This window comes from Pelmatolapia mariae, linkage group LG23, assembly GCF_036321145.2.
Source record: "Pelmatolapia mariae isolate MD_Pm_ZW linkage group LG23, Pm_UMD_F_2, whole genome shotgun sequence".
In the NCBI taxonomy this organism is placed as follows: Eukaryota; Metazoa; Chordata; class Actinopteri; order Cichliformes; family Cichlidae; genus Pelmatolapia; species Pelmatolapia mariae.
This window is the reverse complement of record NC_086246.1, coordinates 42,231,146-42,253,042: the sequence shown is the minus strand read 5'-3', so window position 1 is coordinate 42,253,042 and position 21,897 is coordinate 42,231,146. Positions and strand designations below refer to the sequence as shown.

The window sequence follows — 21,897 nt, the reverse complement described above, 5'->3', positions numbered from 1 at the left end:
TATACACAGACGTCACTCTACACTGACGGAGTGCCACATGGAGCTGTTTACACTGTGAAACTCCTTATTTAACTAATGACAGCTCAGTGAATACCAGCTATAAACTGCACATCATCACAAGTCACTCAGAGCTGTAAATAACTGTTATGAACTGAGTGACACTGCCTCTTCCTCATGTTCATTGGCAGCCATAGAAACACAATCCCTCAAAGGAAATTGCCTGTTATCTTTATGAATGCAGAAACAACAACACCACAGAGGCGTATTACTTTTTTTTTTAAACACTCCAACACATGCTCTAAAGTTGTGTTTGAAGTGTAACCAATTGTTATAGTAACTTCCTTTCCAGCCAAACTCTCCTTAGTGATGGCGAAAACTGAGATATCGACCAAAAGCAGCTGCTTAACAGAGACTCAATCAATATCAACTGAAATTCCACTGCTCCGGTTGTATACTGGGAACAATAGTTAAGTGCCCTGCAGGCTGTTGCTGCATGTCTTGTCTCCTGAGAGACATTTATCATCAACATGCCGCTGATAGGACCAGGGACAAGCCTTAATAGTTGACTTATTAAAACACAGCTTCTGGTGTAACGTCTCATCCATCAGTGATTGATTGATTGTTGCTTTTTTATATATATATATATATATATATATATATATATATATACACAACTGTCACATTTATGTTTTTATTATAAATAATAAAAACATCTCTAGATTCAGATTGTATGGTAAGCATTTTATTTTATTTTCCACAAACAAAACAATAAAAAAAATGATTACAGGAGAAAAATTATTAACTCAACCAAAGCAGCTTGCTCACAACCTGACCTTCTTTTCCTTCTCCCCTTCCTGTCACAAGCCTCCAAAACACAAATGTGTCACACGAATAGTTCTGTAACTCATCTGCTAAATGTGTGCTCTGACAATATGTAGCGTCTGAGGCTTTTGCTGTGGCTATGGGATCACTCTTCTTGGTATCTTATGTCATAAAAGATGATAGAGGAGTGTGGTCCAGAAAGCACACAGGCACACGCCAGACGCAGTCACGGCCAAATCGCTGATCTGTCGCAACCACTGCTCCCCATTCATGGTAAGCCTTAGATTCCATGCCCCTCTGTAGGTTCTTCCCATGATGCCATCTTGCTCCCTGTTCGAGACGACGCCATTGTAGCTTCCAGGTGATGTCCTTGCCCTTAGTGCATTTGTAGGATTTCTGTTCCCTGTGTTAATTTACAAAAGAGGGGGGATGCACGGTTGTAAAGACACTTCCAGTAGCAAACACGACACTGACAGTATATAGATTATTTGCAAATTTGCAAATCATAAAAATGGGTAGTGTAAAGCAATGTATAATGAAACTGCACCATCTTGTGGCAACCACTGGCAATTAAGCACAGTAGTGAACCACACAAATACTTACCAAGACTGCTCTGCAAAGGCACCACAACAGCAAAGATAAGGACAGAAAGAAGAGATGCATATGCCTACAAAGAATTACAAAGAAGCAGTTCACATTTCCGTTCACAAAACAAAACGCCATACTCATGATGAAGATAAAATTAACATTTTTGCATTTTTCAAAAACTGAAGGATGTTAATATTCTTTAGTTTGTGAGTGCAGCGTGTGGTATGTTTCCCCTTACTACACACAGCGTGAGTATATCGCCTTATGCTTACCAAGAGGAGCTGTGCACCGTTCTGAGTCATTCTCCTCAAGGCTTTTCCCATCTGGAGTCCAAGCAGAGCTAAAGAACAGGGCGTCACTGCCTCTTCACCCTCCATGTCTACACATCTTAGAAGATAAACATGAAAACTGTGTTACATGAGTTAAAAAATATAATATAACATGCCCTCATACCTATTTAGAAATAGCAGTAGAAGCCCACATTGAACGAGCAGATTCAAACCACTGACAGATGAATAAAACTGTTATCATATAAAATCATGTTATTGGAAAATTTGTGTCCTGGCATTAATGCGGATGGTAGTTAGTTTGAAATATTCCGCTCGTTTAAACATTTTGCAGACGTAGAGTTCTCATTAAAAGATAGACTGCAACATCACTGTAACATCACCTACTGGGCTGTGGTCTTCTCTTTTGAAGTCTCACCATGAGCATTTTAGCTGTCACTATGTTGTTATTTTGTAAGCAGACATGACAAACAGGGGGTGGATCTGAGTGAGACACCAAGGACACTGCATGCTCATAGCAACTTGTCCATCACAATGTGTCTATATCCTAAGGCATACACTGTGTATTTTGTCTTGAATGGAAAAAGAGGTTACATAATAAACCTCATGTATTAAATAAGAGTTGAACTGAGATAATAAATTCCGCCGGAAAATGTCTCGGAGCTGGAGTGTGTATCCCTCTTTTTATGTACTGATGACCCTGACCTCCCTGTCAGTGTGCCCTGCCTCACTGCTTTGATCCAGACTCCTCAGTTTCCGATTCAAGTGAGGATCTGTTGGATGTGCTGGAACAAGCTCCATCCCCTGAGCCCCCAGGTGCAAGACACCGCAGGATAACCCGGGGGTCTCGTGTTCCTCTGAAAGATCAGAGCTGTTTTAGTAGTACCAGAGGGATGCACCAGGCGGTTATCAATCCTGGAACACATAATAATAGCAAAATAGCTGGCATGTCTCAGTTACACAAACAATGTCCTTTGGCTGCAGAGTGTCACTTGCTAGACATGTCAAAAGCATGTCATCAACCAAAAGGGTCTAAAGTATATATTAACCCTAACTACAATCTTTTCCTGAACCTGAAAAGCATGTGAAAGTAAAAAGCAATGGAAACTGAATGAAACAGCAAGTGTGTCAGTGCAAATGGGCATAAGCCCCCAGGCTGATAAGCCCGCGACTAATGACGCTGCCATCTCTCGAACCTTTTTTAATGGACTTTGTAAACTGCTAAAATAGGATTATCTTTCTGTTAATGTGTGAAGGCACCAAAGCCAAATGACACCTCATGCATCATGGAGAGATGCAGGCAGTATTTAGCATTTTGACATTTGCATCTTCTTCCTGTGTTTGCATGGGTTCTCTCCAGGTACTTCAGTCCAAAGGCATGCATGTTAGGTTAATTGGTGATTCTAATTGGCCGTCAGTGTGAATGTGAGTGTGAAGGGTTGTCTCTCTGTATTAGCCTTGTGACAGACTGATGACCTGTCCAGGGTGTACCCTGCAAGTCGCCCTTTGACAGCTGAGACAGTCTCCAGCCCCCCCTGCAACCCTGAACAGGATGAGTAGAAGAAAATGGATGGATGGATGGTTCTGACGCTGTGGCTGATAAGTGGGAACCACTGTTGTTAGCTAACTGCCTTTGTCAAAAACTTCAGCTCAAACTAAAGACAGATGAGCAAAGCCGGCACAACTCCACAACAAAGGTGGATTTAGCAGTGCAGACAGACAGGAGTGGTAACTATCACTTTATCTCACACATGGCAAGAAAGTAATTTAAAAAATGTTCCACTACAAAGCTTTCTGAGAATTTACATTAGGAATATTAAACCTTTGTAGTATTGTTCAAATGGCAGTATTTCAAAGTTTTACTAACGTACTAGAAATCCCATTAATGACCATCATTATTCACTGTGGTTGTGAAAGCCGATTTAATTTTAAAAAGCACCTTTTTAGGATCTTCTCCATCACCGTATCCAGATCATCATGATGCGAAACATTAACGAATCTGAGGATGCTCCGGGGAAGACTGTGGCCTTCTTGTGCCAAAACAACCAAGTTGTACATTCCCTGTGAGCCAATATGAAAAACAAAATCATAACAGCAGTGATGGCTTATTCACCGAGAAAGTATCTAAATAATAACACAATACAATGCTGTTTGTTGCTTTTATTGCGGAGGGCCTGAGCCTGTGGAAGTTTAATTAAGTTTATCACAGGGTGATGAGATTATAGCTGAAGTAAATCTGTCACCTGAGGGCTGCCTGCTAGTGCTGCTCTGCTATACATTGATATGGCCTGCTCAGCCAAGGATAATGAGTCCTCTTGTGTGCCGGGGGAATGGTAGTAGTAGTAGTCTCCCATTTTCAGCAGAGCTATAAAAGAAGATAAATACTTTCTGTTCAGTGACCAGATTGACAGGGAGAATGGATTTAAAGCAAAATGAAATGAGAAAAACTCACCGGATGGATGGGGATCATAGTTTAATATAGAGTAGTTATGATATCTCCACTGGCATTCATAACCGAGATTCAGCTCCTGCATTTCGGAGAACGAGTGCACAGTGACAATGATGACTTTAATAGAGGAATTATGTGCAATTTGTTCATCAGCTTCAATCAGAATTCCACACGTGATTGCAGGATAATGACGAAAAGCCCAGGCGGTGTTTTGTTTTAGGATAGTCATAATGGGTTAAACCAGTGAAAGAGCATGCACTCACCTCGCACAGGTGTGCTACATTGCTCTGGGCCAAACCCAGACCAGTTTGAGCTGCCAAAAGGTACTTCACAAAGGCTTCCTGCCTGTTGGAAACACAATGAAACAAATGTGACGAAGCAAAGACAATAATAAAGAGCAGCGACAATGATTAAATGAGGGCATTTGAAAAGTAATTGAGATTAATGTTTCCCTACCAAGAGCCCTGGAGGTAGGCCTGAAGAGCCTCTCTGATCATAAATCCAAGGTGTCCATTTCGCTCACAGACCTTTTTCAGCAGACTGCATAGAGGTTAAAGGACATCTGATGTATTATGGGATATAATTAACTCCACCTAAACAGAGAATATTTTAATGCGATCTAAAAATAGTTCAGAATTGTTGAGGTCATTCTAAACAAAAGCAGCAACAGCTGTAGGAGGAGCCTCTTTAAATTCATAAGATACCAGAGGAACATTGGTAAGCAGAATCTCTCTGCGCCAGACAATAATGCGGTGACAGTGGCTCTTATTTTTAGATATGCAAATACTGGGTTCTGACCTTGAATTAGCCACTGTCATTGAAATTAGATGCCACTAAGCTGCAGGCTACAGTGCAACAGCCCATAACAAAGCTTTCTTCAACAAGCTAATGAAAGCCCCTTACATCACAGCTCTCTTCATATCCTGAGACACCCCTTCCAGGCTTCCCGTCGAAAGGTACCAAGCAGCTTCCACTGATGCAGCGACATGACCAAACCGAGACGCGTTGAGAAACTGCTCAAAAGCAGCACTCTGCAGAACATATACAAAAAACCAAAACACAGTTTGGCTCGCTGATCATACCTGGATAAAAATCCATTTCTGAAGTTGTGGAAATCAAACCTCATTTCTCCAGGGTCTGTCTGGGTTCATCCCACTGAGATGATAAATCCCCAGGTTGAACATCCCATCATCGCTCCCGTTTAAAGCAGCTTGTTCAAAGTATTTCACTGCATTTTTGTGGTCCTTCAGTACAGTCCCATGGTACCAGCCTAAACCATTCAAGGCGTTAATCGAGCCCTAAAGCAAGGAAACAGACGCCGGTATTCATAGCGAATTCACACACTGTAAACACACCAACTGACTTGTACACCCTCACCATTGCTGCTGCCTTTCTCAGCATCCGAAAAGCTCGGGTGTAGTTTCTTTTCACTCCCTGGCCCTGAACGAATCAACATCAATCAGTGAATCGATAACTGTCAAAACACAGACGTCGCACACACATGCGCACATCGTTCAATTCAATTGTAAAATAGCCATTTTTACAATCTTACACTACCTTCATCAGGAGGATGGAGTAGTCGTACATCGCAGAGGGATCCTTCATTTGCATAGCACTTCTCTCAAACCATTTTGACGCACTCACTATGTCCTTTGAGACTCCATTTTGTCCCCAGTACAGCATTGTTCCCATGCGTTTCTAAAGTTAATGGAGTTTTTATTAGCCTATTCTGAACACTGACTGTGCTATTGACCACAAAGGAGAAATTAAAGTACTACTGAATTTGAACGGGTCACACGCACTTATTTCAACAGTTCATCTTGTCAGAAGTCAAAAGATTTCGTGTATCTCACATACCTGAGATTCGATGTCTCCTCTCTCTGCTTGAAATTTCAGATACTGGAAATCATCGTTCGTCTCATGTGTCAGTCTGTTTAAATCTTCTTCATTGTTTAAATATATATGTTCAGTTGAGTGTTGCTTTAGAAAAGACAAACAGATGTGTTATGATAGTAAACAACTGGTGATACTAGCACTATGAGTAAAATCGCTACCATCGCTATATTTGACTACTAAAGTTACAGCAGTTAATTCACCAGCCATCAGAAGACGGGTACACTGTGGTAATAAATGGATGGAAATGGACAGCAACAATACTCAGGTAAGTTGTTCTGGTTGAATGATACTTAATTGGTACTAAGGGGCTCAAAGTGTGCCAAGAAATCATCACACACCAATACGAGGCAGGATGGATAAGGTTCATGTTTTCATGTTTACACCAAATTCTCACCCTAACATCTAAATGTGGCAACAGAAATTGAAATTCATCAGACCGGGGAACTTGTTTCCAACCTCATATTGTCCATTTTTGATGAGCCTGTGTGAACTGTTGCCTCAGTTTGCTGTTCTTAGCTGACAGGACTGGCAACCAGTGTTGTGCGTTCAGAGAAGCTCTTCTGCATACCTTGGACGTGTCTTACTTTTCCCTTCCTATCTGCTCGACGCATTCTAGCCAGTCTTCCCTGTCCTCTGATATTAACAAGGTATTAACACCCAGATATTAGATATTTACTCTTTTTTGGCGCATGTAAACCCTAGACACGGTTGTGCGGTAAAATCCCAGTAGATCAGCAATTTCTGAAATACTCAGACCAAGCCATCTGCTACTAGCAATCATGTCACGTTCAACATCACTTAAATCAGCATTTTTCCCTATTTTACAGCAGATTGTTCCCATTCAGTAGGCTGTCTCAACCATGTCTAAATTCTTAAATGCATTCAGTTGTTCATTGTGATTGACTGATTACAGATTGGCTGATTTATGTTACTGAGCAGTTTAGCAGGTATACCTAAAAAAGGGGCAAATCATGATTATTTGGAAAAATAATAGATTAAAAAGGGCTTTTATACCAGTCTATTGACTGAACTGTAATTGTAAAGTTAATAATATATAAAGAAAGAAAGAGTGAATTGGGGATTTAGGGAGCTACAAAAGTAAACAAAAGTTGTGGCGCTGAAAGAAAAAGCCACAGTATAATTGAAAAAAAAGTGTAATCTTGTCGTCTTGATTATCTTATTTTCATAATCACTGGAAGATAAAATTGTAATTTGAATTAAAATTAAAGACGCTGTGTTTGTGAGTTCGAGTTTAACGGCCTTTTAGGGCTTTTTCAGTAGAATGCTGCAGCTTGAACACTGATAGAGCCGAGACAGAGAACCCAGATTGTGCAACAATTTTTTTTTATAGCCACTTTAAATAATCGCAAGATACAGTCAAAGGTTAAAAACAAAAAAAACTAGCAACTAGCTTTTTCCTTTTTTTGTTTTCAAGTTAACAAATCAAAGTCTGCCCTAGTCTGACTGACAGGCAACATAATCTAACAACCCAGCACAGTCACAACACTGTGATTTAAATAGTGCTGAATCCTGATTGGTGCATAGAAGTGCATGACATCATTGTTTTGTCTTTAAGCTGAGCCCACACCACCGAGAAGAGACAAAACAACACAAAAAGAAAGAGAAAATAGGTTTTCGTTGCTTTTATCAAGATTGGATTCAGGGGGTTGTTGTCGGCTCTTAAAAAGCTCGGTCAATATGCCGCGGAAAAATGATCACTACTAGGATTGCTACAGTTGTTTTCTAGGTGCACTGCCCTATTGAAGCTGGAATAGACAGTAAGGTCTCTCTGCTGTTTTCATGTACCTCTGTTCATTAGAAGCAGCTTATTTAAATACTCGAAGAATCAACAGGAAATCAGTCGGATGTAGCCTTTTCTCATAGTGCGCTCCTCATCTTTCAAGTGCAGTCCCTCCATTCATCAACACAGCTAAATCATTCACAAATGGCTGGACTAACAGACACATTATTATCATATTCTGAAGGCAGAATGTCATTTCCACAGCATGTGTGAATGTTTGTATGAATACATTTGTGTGTGAATGGCTCTTTTCATACTGCGCTTTGTGTGTTTTTAAGCTAAGCTCGCTGTAGTTGCATATTCAATACACGGATATGAGAGAGGTATCAATCTTTTTATCTTATTCTTTAAAAAAAACTTTAAAGGAAATAAATACGCAGATCTAGCTTTTTGAATATACTTGAACAAACTGTATGTTATAGCATATCTTATATGAGCCCATGTAACAAATTCCCTCACCCCATATATAAGCCCCTCACCCCAACCTCCCTCCCCTCAACCCAACTGGTCGTGGCAAATGGCCACTCCTAGTTTCTTAATGTTAAAAGGGAGTTTTTCCTTCCTACTGTCCAAAGCGCTTGCTCATAGAGGGTTATATGATTGTTGGTGTTTCCTTTGTAGGGTCTTTACCTTACAACAGAAAGCGCCTTAAGGCTGCTGTTGTAACTTGCCGTTAAATAAATACAATTGAAATGAAAAATTGAATTATATTTTTGTTTCGGTAATACTGTTGTATAATGAAGAGGCAAAGGTAAGCAGATAAGCAGCAGACAACAAATAGACAAACACTTGATACTGATTAAGTAACACTATGTTAAGGAGGAGCAGGGATGAGGCGGAGGGTTGCAAAGTGGCTTACAGAGTCATGATCAGCAACAGACAAGCTAGAGCAGCATAAAACTGAAATATACTTTAATTTTCCCAGGTTTGATTAATCATTTACTGGAATAAAATATTTATAGAACAGCCTATAAGAGATCTGGCTATCTAATGTTCAGATGATTATCAGCTGAGTCATTCTCTGACGTGTGCTGGCATTAAAATCAGCTGCTATCAGCTAATCTGTTTGAACTGTTGGCTCAGCTTGACTTCATGCCCTGCATGAACTAACGCTACTCTCAACTTACATGAACTCCTCTATTATCAAGGCTATTATTAGTTATTCAAATAAAAAAAAAAACACAAATTCAGAAGTGATCTTAATGATCTAAACATACCTTATTTTCATATATCCTGGAACTGTCAATACAGGTCTGCGTTCCAATGTTGGAATAGTAGCTATAAGCCATTTCCAAGTCTTTAGGAAACCCATCAATTCCCATCAAGTGTTTGTACCCTGCATGCATCAGGGCAAAACGGTCATCACCTAAGGCACCAATCAAACTATAGACGTGACCCTGAAACATGCAAGGGGGTTAGTATTATCTGTTACATGCAAATGGCTTTACGTGCGATAGAATAGTAATTAAGATACAACGAAGGCACTGACTGTACCTGCTCATGATTGACTGAATGTCCCAGGCCGGAGAGATGGATGGTGGCCAATAAGAGAGATGCTCTGTGATTTCCTAAGCAGGAGGATTCTTGTAACGCAGCCATTGATTGGGATGTGATTTTCATTTGTGCTTTATCCACAGGGAACATTGTTCCAATTGTCTCCTCAAACAAAGCGCTCCCGAGATCCTTCAAGTTTAAAGATCCTTCAGAAACAGATAGGTGTTCATTAAATAATGTATCCTCTATAAATCAGATATTTTATGGTGATTGAGGTTATAAGCAGATCAAAAATATCTACCTGTTCTGATTTTCACCTCCTTTGTTAGCAAGAGCTGAAAGAGAGTGCTGTACTTTATCTGTGTTTCAAACATCCATGTTTGTGTGCATGTTTTCTCTTTTGATGCAAACTGACCCCACAGCCTTAAGAAGTCGGGGGTACAGACATCTGAAATGAAACAAAAAAGGAACCTGTTCACAGCGTTCTTTCCATACTCAATGGGTGCACTTTTAGTGTATTGACACACTTGATATTAGGTCTCTTAAAGGTCGCTCCACCCAGAATGGTGCAACATGACTTTTATAGGAAATATAAAAAAAAATTTTACCTCTACTTACTGGCGACAGGAGGTAATTCTCATTCACTTCTTGCATAAAAGCTTTTGTAAATGCTCTTATTTCCTGACACTCTTGGTGAATCCTCTGCAATTCATTTAATGTTGGCATGGATTGAAGTTGGTTTTTGATCTGTGATATGAATAAATCTGTATTTGAAATTAGCATTAACAGGCATAAAACAGAGGAAATAGGAAGTATTAAGCCTAGTTAATGGTCATCATGACATCACCGCAGCCTCATTAGTATTTATACTGTCATATGAGGTGTGTCAGACTCGCTGCGGTCTTCTCCTGAATGGTAAATGTTGTCACCTTGAAAGAATGTATGCGTCACCACTTGTACAAGAATGGAAAAAGTCGCAATCAAAAGCTAACGTTTTTTTCTCCATTTTTGCAATAATGTGTCATCTTGTCAAGCTATTGCAGCATCTTCATCTCTGTAATCTAAGAATATCTGATCTGTACTGATTTATGATTGAAATAGCGATAAAGTGATTTTGTACCAGTGGGCAAAAGATTAAGCAAACAATGTCCCTCGTGTTTAGTTCTATTTTGGTTTGGGTTTAAGATATTTAGGATAGAATTGTCTTTAAAATGTAACTACTGTGCTCTTTTCTAGTTTTGTTTCTTTATTCTTATCTTTCCTTGATTCACAGCCCAAAATCGTAGCAATATTTTACTGGCCCTTGGTGCAGCCTCTTAGTTTACCCACTCTCTAATACAAGCCATTATAGTTCATCTCCCTTTATACACATTTTAGTCTAGATTCATATGATTGGAGGCTTGACCAGCAAGTATGTGGGGTTTCTGTGCTCACAGTGAGAACTGTGCTTGAGATGACCCTATTACAGATATCAGATGACACTGACATCATAAAGATTCACAAGCAGGAAAAAACTGTCTGAAAATGAATGTTCAGAGGGATTTGGCCTCCCTGAAGCCTTGACCTTTGGCTTGTAGGGATTATTTTCACAAAAACCATCATTGCTTTAATGTTTCACCATTGCTAATAGTATGGTGGTCAGACGTTTACACTCATCATGGGCATGAATGTCATGGTAATGTGGGGCTTTTAGTGATGAATACTGTTGTTTTTCAAGGCTGGAATGATTGAAGAGTCTACATCTGTAATGGTTGTAAAAAATCACACATATACATATACACTCATTTAGATCTTTTAAAAAGTTGTTCAGGAGGTTCTATCTCTTATTCTTGTTTAGAATGATTTACTAAAACTAGTAGTTTATCTTTACATGCATAAAATGATTTATTTGGCAGCACTTGCTGGATTACCAAAGCTCATTACTTATTTAGCACCATGCTGCTGGTTACTGGTACACTGCAAAAAGTGGATGGAATAATGAAGAAGGAGAACTACTTCAAAATTTTTCAAGTTCAGCTCAAACAGCAAGACAGTTGAAACTTGTATAAAATTGGATATTCCAATAATGATCCCAAACACACATCAGAACTTGGAATGGATATGCTTCTGCAATGGTCTTCCCAAAGCCCTGACCCCAACCTGATAGAAAATTTGTGGGCTACACTTACAAGCCGGGTCTGTGCCAGTAAAACCAACCAATTTGGAAGAACTCTACCAACTCTGCCAAGAGGAGCAGGCAAATATCCAGCCAGAATTCTGCCCATTTGAATTAAAATTAAGCTTCTTGATGGCTACCAAAAGTGTCTAGTGGAGGTGCAAATTTCTGAAGAACCATACACCCATCCATTCCATTCCATTTCTTTTCTTTGACTTATCCAGGGACGGATAAATGAACGATTAAAGGACATTTAGCAAATAATTAATCAAATATTAGTCGGGGTGTATGCATATATTTCAACTGGTATGTATAATTTTGATCCTGTGTGGATTAGAAAAACTCCAAAATGCATCCAAACTTGTGTACCCAATTTTTTAAAACTTTTTAAAAGATGATTGCAGTACAATCAATCCAATCAGGAAAAGAACAGTTCAAAAAATAATTCAAAGTTCAAAATTATCATGACCTTCATGATGGGTGTGTGTAAAATTCTTACCAAAACTGCATATATATGGCAGATAATAAGGAAAAACCTACAAGGTCCACTAATGCATATGTTTTTATCACTGCCTCATTTCATTACCTGTGTACCCTTACACGTGGTCAGGCTGTTTGTTGACATAATTTGGCATGAAACATTAATACTTTATGACCTTGAGATCATAATACTCTGTTTTAGAGTGAGGCTGTGCTAGAAAGCAAAGCAAATGAATATATTTTACCTCTTTACACTTTACCTGTTTGGTTCCAAAACGGTAGTATCTGATAGGCCCAAAATACCCACGGATGCCTTGTAAGTAACTGCCTCCTCCAATCACAAAGTATCCATCTGTGTCATCGTAATGAATGCTGTCCTGAAATCTATGACATTTAATACCACTCAAACCAACAATCACAATCATTGAGCAGACAATATTTCTTTTTCAGAAACAGTGTGTTTTGCTTATTTTATACCAAAAATCATAATCGTACTTGTATAAATATTTCTGGGTTTGACCATCCCACGTGGTTTCCAGCAGCACCTGAAAGTCAAACATAACAATACATGAGTCCTGAAAAAACCTGCTCAGCTGTAAACAACTCCAAATTGCAGTACACACTGCAATCGCCTGGAGTTTCCCAGCTGGAAACAAACCATCTTTCAAGATCTTACAGCTGTTCCAAAAGGAAACAAAAGCTAGAAGTCCAAAGAAAACCCAGCAGAAAAAGAATGACTATAAGATGTTGCCCAGAGCATTATTTTGATTTCTATTCCTCATCCCACCACCTATAGAGTCATGCTTTGGCGTTTTACCTCTGAGTCCTGTATGTAACAGTCTAATCTAATCCATTTCAAGAGAGGCAACATTGCTTGAACTTGAAATGCTTCATCTTCTCCAGTTATCTTTCGTGCCTGAATTATGATGTTCCCTGTACGGCACATATGACAGTCGTAAATTTCACAACAGGAGATCCAAAACTCTTTATTAATACATATTTTTTGTGCTAGCGTTATTAATAAATAACATCTGCGCAAAAACAACAAATCTTCACTCACAATCATGTTGTGACACCTCTTTGTAATCCCCTATCAGGTGTACATATGAGCTGGCATGACCCACCTGTGTCCGTAAGCTGCATCAGAACTGTGTCATATAAATTTTTTCTATTGACATGATGGATGATCCCACAGAGCTTCTTCTGACACCATTTCAGTAGGTATATCCACACAGATAAGGTGATGCTGGAAGCCAAGCAATGAAACATGATTTGACAAATCATTTCTTCATCCACTCAAGCATGAGGTTGAATTTAAAACGCGGCGCTGTCTGTTAAAAATGCCTGACCTCGATGTCTTTCATTGACCGTAAGTAAAAAGCTTATATGCTCTGGTGAAGCGGCTTGGTGAAGCTTGTAAAGTCATTTAAAAAGACACTGAAGTAAAACTAAAAGTAGAGTGTGTTCTAACTGATGCCTGCACTGAAAAGGAAATGATCACTGACTTGTGACCTGTCAATCTGCTGATATAAACACAAAGCAGAGCTATTATGTACTTTATATTTGAGGAAAATGGGCCAGAGAGTACCTTTGAAACATATAATATCAAAAACTCTGTTTTACTTAATCCTTTGATTCAACATTTGGAAACTCAGCTGGAGATTTTTCATGCTGTGTGGCTGAACTTCATACTAAATAAGTTCCAGCTAAAATGAGGTAAATTAGAAGTCCAACCTGGGCTGTGTCACAGCGTGACGTCGGGTTCTCTCTAGAGCTCTGTCAATAAAAGGCTGGAACCTGCGGATCATTCCAAAGCGCTCACCAGTACTTGCCAGAGGGAACTTTAGCATATCGATTATGTCTGGGATCAAACAGAACAGCGAAAGGCTCCATTTGAAAAAACTTTCATGTGTTCTTTAAAAGCTTTGGAGATAAAGATGAGACATGCAGAGGAAATGACAATGTGATTAAGGGTCAAACCTGATTCATGTGGACACTGATGGATTCTGTCGCTGGTCATCTGCCACATTAGTTGAGCCGACCATGACGGGCAACCAGTGGGAGGTTTACTTGGCCGCTCAGAGGGTGGAATTATCTGCAGCGCTTTATAAATCCTCAACATGGAGCTGTGGTATGTGCTGAGTTCACTGCCATTTTTAAAACTGTCCAGCCAAGCACGGACTGTCACATTCTGTGTGTCCAAAATGTTCCTGTTGAAAAAGTCGCGTTGATATGAAATGGACGGAGGCAGTCTGAGCAGCACCTGGTGGATCCTGTAGTCACGGACTCTGCTGCTTTTCCATTTTCTCCTGAAGACCACTAAATCTGTCTTCTGCAATGTGGACACCACCACCTCAACTGCAAGCTGACATTGCCCAGAGCACTGATACCGCATGCGGACCACCGAGCCATCTACCACTTTGTCAGGGACGGAGTCAAACCCTATAAAATTGTCAGGCGGGGTCTCACTGCTGTGGGCTGAAATGACTTGTGAAGCACACTGTCCCTGGGTGAAGAGAAGGAAAAGAAATACAATTAAATGAACATAAAGGGAAAACAGACTTGCATGAAGTTTCATTCTCTCAACCAAATTTGAAAAATTTATCACCAGTTAGTCACTAACTGCTTGTAGTAGTGTATATTGAAAAACGAGAGCAGTCTCCTGTGAGCAGAATAAGTGAGTGAATCTTGGAAAGGAAACAGAGTGTAATAAAATTGCTTACCATTAGAGCAGAAGCAGTGAAAATATGTCCAAAAATGATGACATGAAACACATTCATCTTTTGTTGTTGTTTAAAACTGAATAAAAACCACAAGCAAATTTGACATTCAGAGTTGTAAGTAACATTGGCTCTCACTGTTTGACACTTCTAGAAAACATTTACAAACAGCCGAGTGCTGCATTGCAATGGGTGTACCATTGCAATGCAGCATTACCTGAAATTCTGGTGTTTCAAGTTCAGCGATTAGCATGCTTTTAAAGGGCTAGCACCCACAAGGGCTCGGCTATATTTACTCTTGATGTGTAATAAAAGTGTTGTTTGATTCACTTTATTAGTGATTCTATTTGGGACCTTTCCATAAGAGTGAAGCATCAGAGCTGACTTAATCTGATGTACGTGAGCCAAGACTTTGTCATCACCCTGCGTCCTCTTTGGCCAACGCGCACGCAAGACTTTGAAGAAATATGATCTGAAAAACAACCTGATATGGCAGCCAAAATTAATTACCCATGGGCCACTGACTGTTTATGTTTCAAAGTCAAGGGCATGACATGTGCTTATGTTGCTGATGGGTTGCTTTAGGTAACCACACGTACACGAACATGGTCTATATAAAAGGTGGCTGCTGTTTTAACACACATATGCTCTTGATGGCATACCTATCTGTACAAGAGAATAACTTTTGAAGGCAATTTTATTGGATGTTATTGAAGAGTTGAGTTTTTCAAGCCAGCAGAAAATGCTGTAAAAAATATATGCTTTTATAGCTTTTTATTTTTTTTTGGTGTACAAAATCATAGGTCATCGCTTTTAATGGCTTTACAGGACATATGCAATTTTCAGTCTGTCTTTGAGGACCGTCTAACTACAGAATATCCTGCAGTGCCACATGGAAAAAAGATTGCTTCCAACTATGTGAGTGGTTTGCCCTTTAGCAATAACAAAAGTTTGTTTCACTTTTATATTCCAGTGGCAGAGTACTTAGATGAAAGTCCGATACAGTTTGGGCAAATCAGCACAGTCCAGAACTGCAGCGCCGTCTCATCTGAAGACCCCTTCTTAACATCCTCCTCCTTGCCAACATGCCTTCCGTTTGCCTCTTCACAGTCTGTGCCTCTGCCCTTTCCCATGGCTCATGGCACCACCACCTTGGCTTTCATGTTCCAGGGTGGCGTGATGGCTGCAGCAGACACTCGTTCCAGTTGCTCAGGCCTCGTCGCGTGCCCAGCCTCGCAGAAGATCCTGCCCATTCACAGTCACTTGGTGGGCCTGACCTCGGGCACTTCAGCCGACTGTGCGCTTTGGAAACGTATTTTGGCTCGCGAGCTGCGGCTTTACCAACTTCGCCACGGTCGACGGTTGTCCACGAGCGGAGCTGCCAAATTGCTTTCGCACATGCTTCACCCTTTCAAAGGAACTGAGCTGTGTGTGGCTGCCACGTTGTGTGGGTGGGATGGAGGAGAGGTGGACGATGGATGTGATTACCATGGAGGCACAGAGACCAGTCCTGGTAGTCGAGGAGAAACAACAAAGAATCAAATGACTGAGCAGAAAAACTTTGTAGATAGCACCAATGCAAAGGTTTCTCTGGCAAAGGATGAACGCTTTTCTTTCTCTCAGCAGTGCTTCATCAGAAAGAAAATGAATTTATCTGGACCAAGGCTTTTTTATGTATGCAGTGATGGTACTCGCCTACGGGGAATGCTTTTCTCTGTGGGCTCAGGATCCCCTTATGCCTACTCAATTTTGGACCAAGGTGTTCACTGGGGGCTGACAGTAGATGAGGCCAAGTCAATAGCTAGAGAAGCTGTGTACAGAGCTACATATAGGGATGCATATTCCGGAAACTGTGTGGACATGTATCACATCACGTCAAAAGGCTGGACACGCAGAAACCGGGAGGATTTGAAAGAGGAATATTACCGAGAAAAGGAAAGGCGAAAGCATGAGAAAACAGAGAGGCGGGATGTGACTTTTTCTGACTAAAGACATGAAACAAACAAAAATGGCTTGGGAAGCGAAAGGCAAACATTGGGGAGTATTTTGGAGAGACGTGATACGATGGCATCTTTGCAGCAGTTACTAAATTAATGAACAGGACAGGCAGTTGCATCCTCCAGGCTATTTCTCAAATGATTTGGGCATGCATATCGTTCCCTCTAATAAACAGCTGATGTTTTGTTTGTGCTGATGATAAAATGTATTCTAAGAGCACCCTGCTTGCTGGCATTTTGATTTAGATGTTAAAGCATTATGAATCATTTCAAGAATGTGAGATAATTACTACCTACTCCTGCATGCGGGTAAATCGCATAAACACAGAGAAGCAGAAAATGAATAGTCTAAAAATCTAAATGGCTGGAGGCTGAAGGTCATAATGTATTACTGTGTGTAAGGGAACACGTTTAGCCGCAGCAATAAACGGTAAAGGGGCTGTAAACTGATTTGTGCCTGCTGTCAGAAGACTTCTGAAGTTCCTCTGACACTTCAATAAATTAATGAATAAAAGGAATTTTGCTGCCTGCTCATTTTGTTTGAGCGCTGTGGTCATAAATAAAGCATAACTGTAATTACTCAACTGACAATGACTCTATATTGCCAAGTATATTAGGGTAAAAGGTACAGAGCTGTCCATCTTCATCCTCAGTCTTCAGCTATGTTCTCTAACTTTAGTGAAGTGCATGATGGGGGACGGTTTGCAGTGTAACATCAGTGTTGTGGCACACTGATTATACTACATGTCAAAATGTTGTAATTAAGTGTATGACGTCCTGTTTCCATATATTAAGTATTGCAATATATTGTATATGAGTGAGTTTTTTTAATGACTAACATATGCATATGTGTGCAGCGAGCATGTCTTATGTGTTATTAACGGCATAAAATAAATTACAGCCTGGGATGCGTGACTGCAGCATCAGTGGGGACGTGCACTAGTACTACTGTATGATTGACTGCAGCTGTGTGAGTAAGAGGGGAAAGCCTCCCATTCTCCCCGACCTCATGCATAATTCCCATCTTTGGAAGTTCATTAATGGCAGAATTATTGAGCAAGTGAAAACAAACAAACAAAAAAGGAGAAAGAAAGCATTTGGTGGTCTAGATTTGAAGTCTTGCAGGGACTGACTCTTGGGAAAGTGAGTCGGCGTTATTTTTATAGCACCTTTAAAGAGCATATGTCACAGAGCGCTTCACAATAAGAAACGGTTAAAAAGCAAATTATGAGGCAGCCAGACATTAAATGCACACAGGCAGATAAAAACACAAGGCGAAACAAGCCCGAACCTAAATCTAAACAAATTGCTTTCAGCTGCTTTTTAAAGGTGCCTGCAGATCTGAAGTTTAAGAGATATCGCCTCAAAAGCACAGTCTCCTGTCATAGTCCGAGAGCAGGCAGGACTCAAATGCAGACTCAGAAGGCAGTTCGGAGAGTTTATTAACAGTGATGTGAAAAAGCTATTTGCAGTGCCTTTCAAAAAAGGGAAACATCCACAGTCTCTATGTACAGTATCCAAGTCGATGGTCCAATAGTTACACTCAGTCTTTAGATTCGTTAACGAAACAGACTTCTCTCTCCGACTCTCACACACAAATCCTCCTCGAGGAAAACAGGGAAGACTCCTGGACTGAAGAGAGATGGTGAGAGGTGCACACATGGAAACAGGTGAGCAGACTTACGGAATGAAGGTAAGCATCTACCGCGACTCAAACACCAGATGAGGAGCAGGTGAGTTAATTACCGCAGGTGTGCCAGAGGGCGGGGACCAAGAGGATCCTGCCTCTGCAAGGGCGTGCACGCACACACACACACACACACAAACAGCCAGACAGAGGAGAGAGAGAGCCATGGTGGAGAGCGAGGAAAACTGGCAGGAGTACCACGAGGACTGAAGGACTATGACAGTCTCCTTTCTTGTTGAGACTGGAGCGAGAAAACAACCGTCAAACCCTAATCGGAGAACCTCTCCCAGCAAACATTCTGACATTGAATGACTATTGTTTGCATGTCTATTCAAGCCATTCATGTCACATTATGATTGAAAACAGCTCCATAATGAAAGGTGTACAGATAATTAACCTGGCTTTCTGCCTAAAGTTCCTTCAGCAATGTTGACTTTCTAACAAGGACATGATAGACATAAAGGTAATTAGACCTAGCAATAGACAACAAATGCATTAAAACTATAAAAGATTTGTTAATTTGTATTTTAGGGCTCAATGATTATAGCAAAAATTATAATCTGGATATTACATCAAACATTCATTAACTTAGCACACATTATGCATTTAGTGGCATTTTTTAAAAAAGTGTCTTTGTACATGAGATTTCCATTATTCAAATGAAAAGCTAATAAATTAATGAAAAAAGAGATGTCTGCCGGCCCACACGATCGGGTCCATGAGACATCTGCAAGTGCAGTCTGTGGTAACAGAAGCTCATGCCTCAGCGGACTCATGCACCTCAGGAAACCTGCAGTGAAGCCTGGGGGCAAAAATGCTGGAGAGCTGAAGCCGATGACCAACCAACACCTCCTCCTCCTCTTCTCATGCTGAAAGCAGAACAAGGATAAACCCTCAGTGATCCCAGGTGACAAGGAGACAAAGGCAGCTGCAGGCAATCACTAATGATCCCTCTACAGGATCACTTACAGCAACCTGCTTCTTCTAGATAAATATTTTCGACCACAAACCTCCTTCTGTCATCTTGCCTTGAGTTAAACTAAACTGTGAGCATGGTTGCGCTTTTTAGGGACGAGCACTGTAAAGGCGGCTAATTCATAACACAAAACAACAGGTTCATAGCCAAAATTCATCCAAATAACTAAAGGTTTTTATTCGGTTATCTTGTTTTCGTAATCATTAGAAGCCAAAATCAAAACTGAAATTCAAATCACTGACTCTAATTTATAGGAAAAGGTATGACTGGACAACTGATTGGCTGGTTGGAAAGAATGTCACTATCTAGTCTAGTTATCTGTTTTAAAATCACTTTGCAACTATGCAGACAAAATGTTACCATTTTAGGCCGGTTGTCACTAACAGTTTCCTGCTGGTATTACCAAGCAACAGAGGTTTTTTATATATAGAGGTATGTGCTGACCGTCCAAGACTCTGAGCACAAGACTTTTGAACTTGACTGAATTTAATAGGAAGCGAGTACAGAGCTTTGTGCTTTGAGGAGGAAACAAGGACAGAATAGTAAATCAAAGTTTTGAGTCTACAAGGAGAACTGAGTCCAAAATTTGAGCGAGCAATAGTGTTTCTCTTTGCTTGGCCTCTTCAAAGCTTTTTGTTCAATTTTGGCAGTTTTTTACTTTCATGCAAACTGCAGCTGAGAGCAGAACGAGCTCCACTAGAGTTGAGCAAAAAGCACAGTGTCACAGACCCAGCCTTACATCAGTACATCTGTTTTGTTTTTTTAACTTTGAAAATATACGACCCTAACAACCAGAAGATTGCCAAAAATTCGCTGACAGCTCCCCCCTCACAGGCTAAGTCAAGAACATGTTTTGTGCTTAGAAATCTGTCGCTGTGAGCTCTCACATCCTCAGCACTAGATTGATTACTGCCTGGCTTTGTTTTATGCTGCCGAAGTAGTTTTGACATTAATGAACCTCCATAGAGCCTGGTACAAGGGATCTGAGGAGTGACCTCAGGGTTGCAAGCTTTCTTTCTAGTCATATCACCGAACACTTGTCTCATCACCACTTGTTTAAAGGCTCTGTTGTTTCTTAGTCATCAGACAGAATTCAGGCTAAGACATGATCAAAAACATGGTTTTGCAAACGAAGGCTGCACCCTGTAGATGATTACTTTTTACTTCATTCAGGTACTGAAACGCATGTTTCTACTGCTGTGTGAAAAATAAATTCTTTCAAATTAAAAATATCCAAAACAATTGAGGGATAAATCAAGCAGCGAAAACATACAATTGTAAGATTAACAATTTAGCATTCCTGTTTTGCAGTGGTTTTGTTTGTCCTTGAAAATTTGCACATTTCCTCTTTCTGGTTGCAAGTCACTCACCCCCAAAAAACAAAAAACAGTTACCCCAAAAATCAGCTTAAAATTTCAGATTGATGTTGTATATGGAAAACACATCTTAAACTGAAATAAAATATGCTATGAAGTCTGGCGAGGGTGGTAATTATAGTCGCACAAATGTTTTTAGCAAATGAGAGAACGCAGCTGGCAAAAATTCCTCTTTTAATGCATCTCTGAGTGACAATTTTCTGGTCCTGCTTCTAGGTGAAGCAACTGGGAGAAATGTAAACTCATTGAAGTTGATTATGCAGACTAGCTACATTTAGGCACATTAAACAAACACCACACGGCTTTCAAAGAAGCCACAACACCTAACCAGGGAATACTGAAGGCAATTAAACAACACCTGCTATGTTTTTGAAGATATTTTGTCATAGGTGTAGATTATTTCAGCTGGGGACGCAGAGGGACAGTGGTGATATTTACAGGAGATGCATTTGTTTCTACCAATAAAAAAAATGAAAGAAGCATAACAATTAATTGTTTTAAAAATTGCTGTGACAATTCTCAGTGAGGCACCAGTGCCATCAACTGGTCCAAACCTTTTTACTTCAATTTTTTTTTAACACCTGGGACATGATTAGAAATATGATTATACACAGCTTTTTTATCTCAGTCAGCAGCGGTACGATGTCTTCTCTCTTCTGGCTCTATGCACACGCAGACAGGTCGATAACAATGAAGGTGCCAGAAAGAAAAAGAGGAGAATCAATGTTAGTACATTTTTCTCAAAAAAGTAAGTTGTAAGCTACTTTTTTTTCACCTTTTTGCAAGATAATACTGCCTGTCCATCTGGTTTTGAGATAGACTACGTTACACAGGTGAGATGTATATGCAGCAGAGACAAAGTCAACAAGGTGCAGGAAACGGTTTTCCTGCACCTAGAGGTTTTGGTCCATATAGACACAGTTGCTGCAGATTTCTCACCTGCACATCCATGATGCTTATCTCCCATTGAATCTAATCCTAAAGGTGCTTTATTGCATTGAGATCTGGCGACTGTAAAGGCTATTTAAGTACAGTGAACTTATTGTGCTGATCAAAAAAACAGTTTGAGATGATTTAAGCGTTGTGACAAGATGCGTTATCTTGTTAGAAGGAGGTATTACAGAATGGGTACACCGAGGTCATAACAGGGATGGATATGGCCAACAACA

The 21,897-nt window shown here is 40.2% G+C and overlaps 2 protein-coding genes across 2 annotated transcripts; one reads left to right on the top strand and one right to left on the bottom strand.

Annotated features, from left to right (window-relative positions):
* Positions 1-822: 822 nt before the first annotated feature.
* LOC134621265 (protein sel-1 homolog 3) lies at positions 823-14,945 on the bottom strand. The gene is made up of 24 exons (XM_063467694.1): positions 14,910-14,945; positions 13,953-14,478; positions 13,707-13,833; positions 13,097-13,218; positions 12,790-12,905; positions 12,468-12,517; positions 12,233-12,356; positions 9,946-10,084; positions 9,639-9,785; positions 9,338-9,543; positions 9,061-9,240; positions 6,004-6,126; positions 5,704-5,844; positions 5,524-5,586; positions 5,268-5,444; positions 5,050-5,177; positions 4,603-4,686; positions 4,410-4,491; positions 4,150-4,225; positions 3,941-4,062; positions 3,637-3,758; positions 1,683-1,797; positions 1,426-1,489; positions 823-1,225 (listed from the first exon to the last, which is right to left on the bottom strand). Exons 1-24 carry the CDS (start codon positions 14,943-14,945, stop codon positions 990-992), a joined length of 3,306 nt encoding a protein of 1,101 aa, XP_063323764.1. The 3' UTR covers positions 823-989.
* A 563-nt stretch (positions 14,946-15,508) lies between these two features.
* Positions 15,509-16,681, top strand: psmb11b (proteasome 20S subunit beta 11b). Its single transcript, XM_063467693.1, has one exon. It carries the CDS (start codon positions 15,509-15,511, stop codon positions 16,679-16,681), a length of 1,173 nt encoding a protein of 390 aa, XP_063323763.1.
* Positions 16,682-21,897: the final 5,216 nt, after the last annotated feature.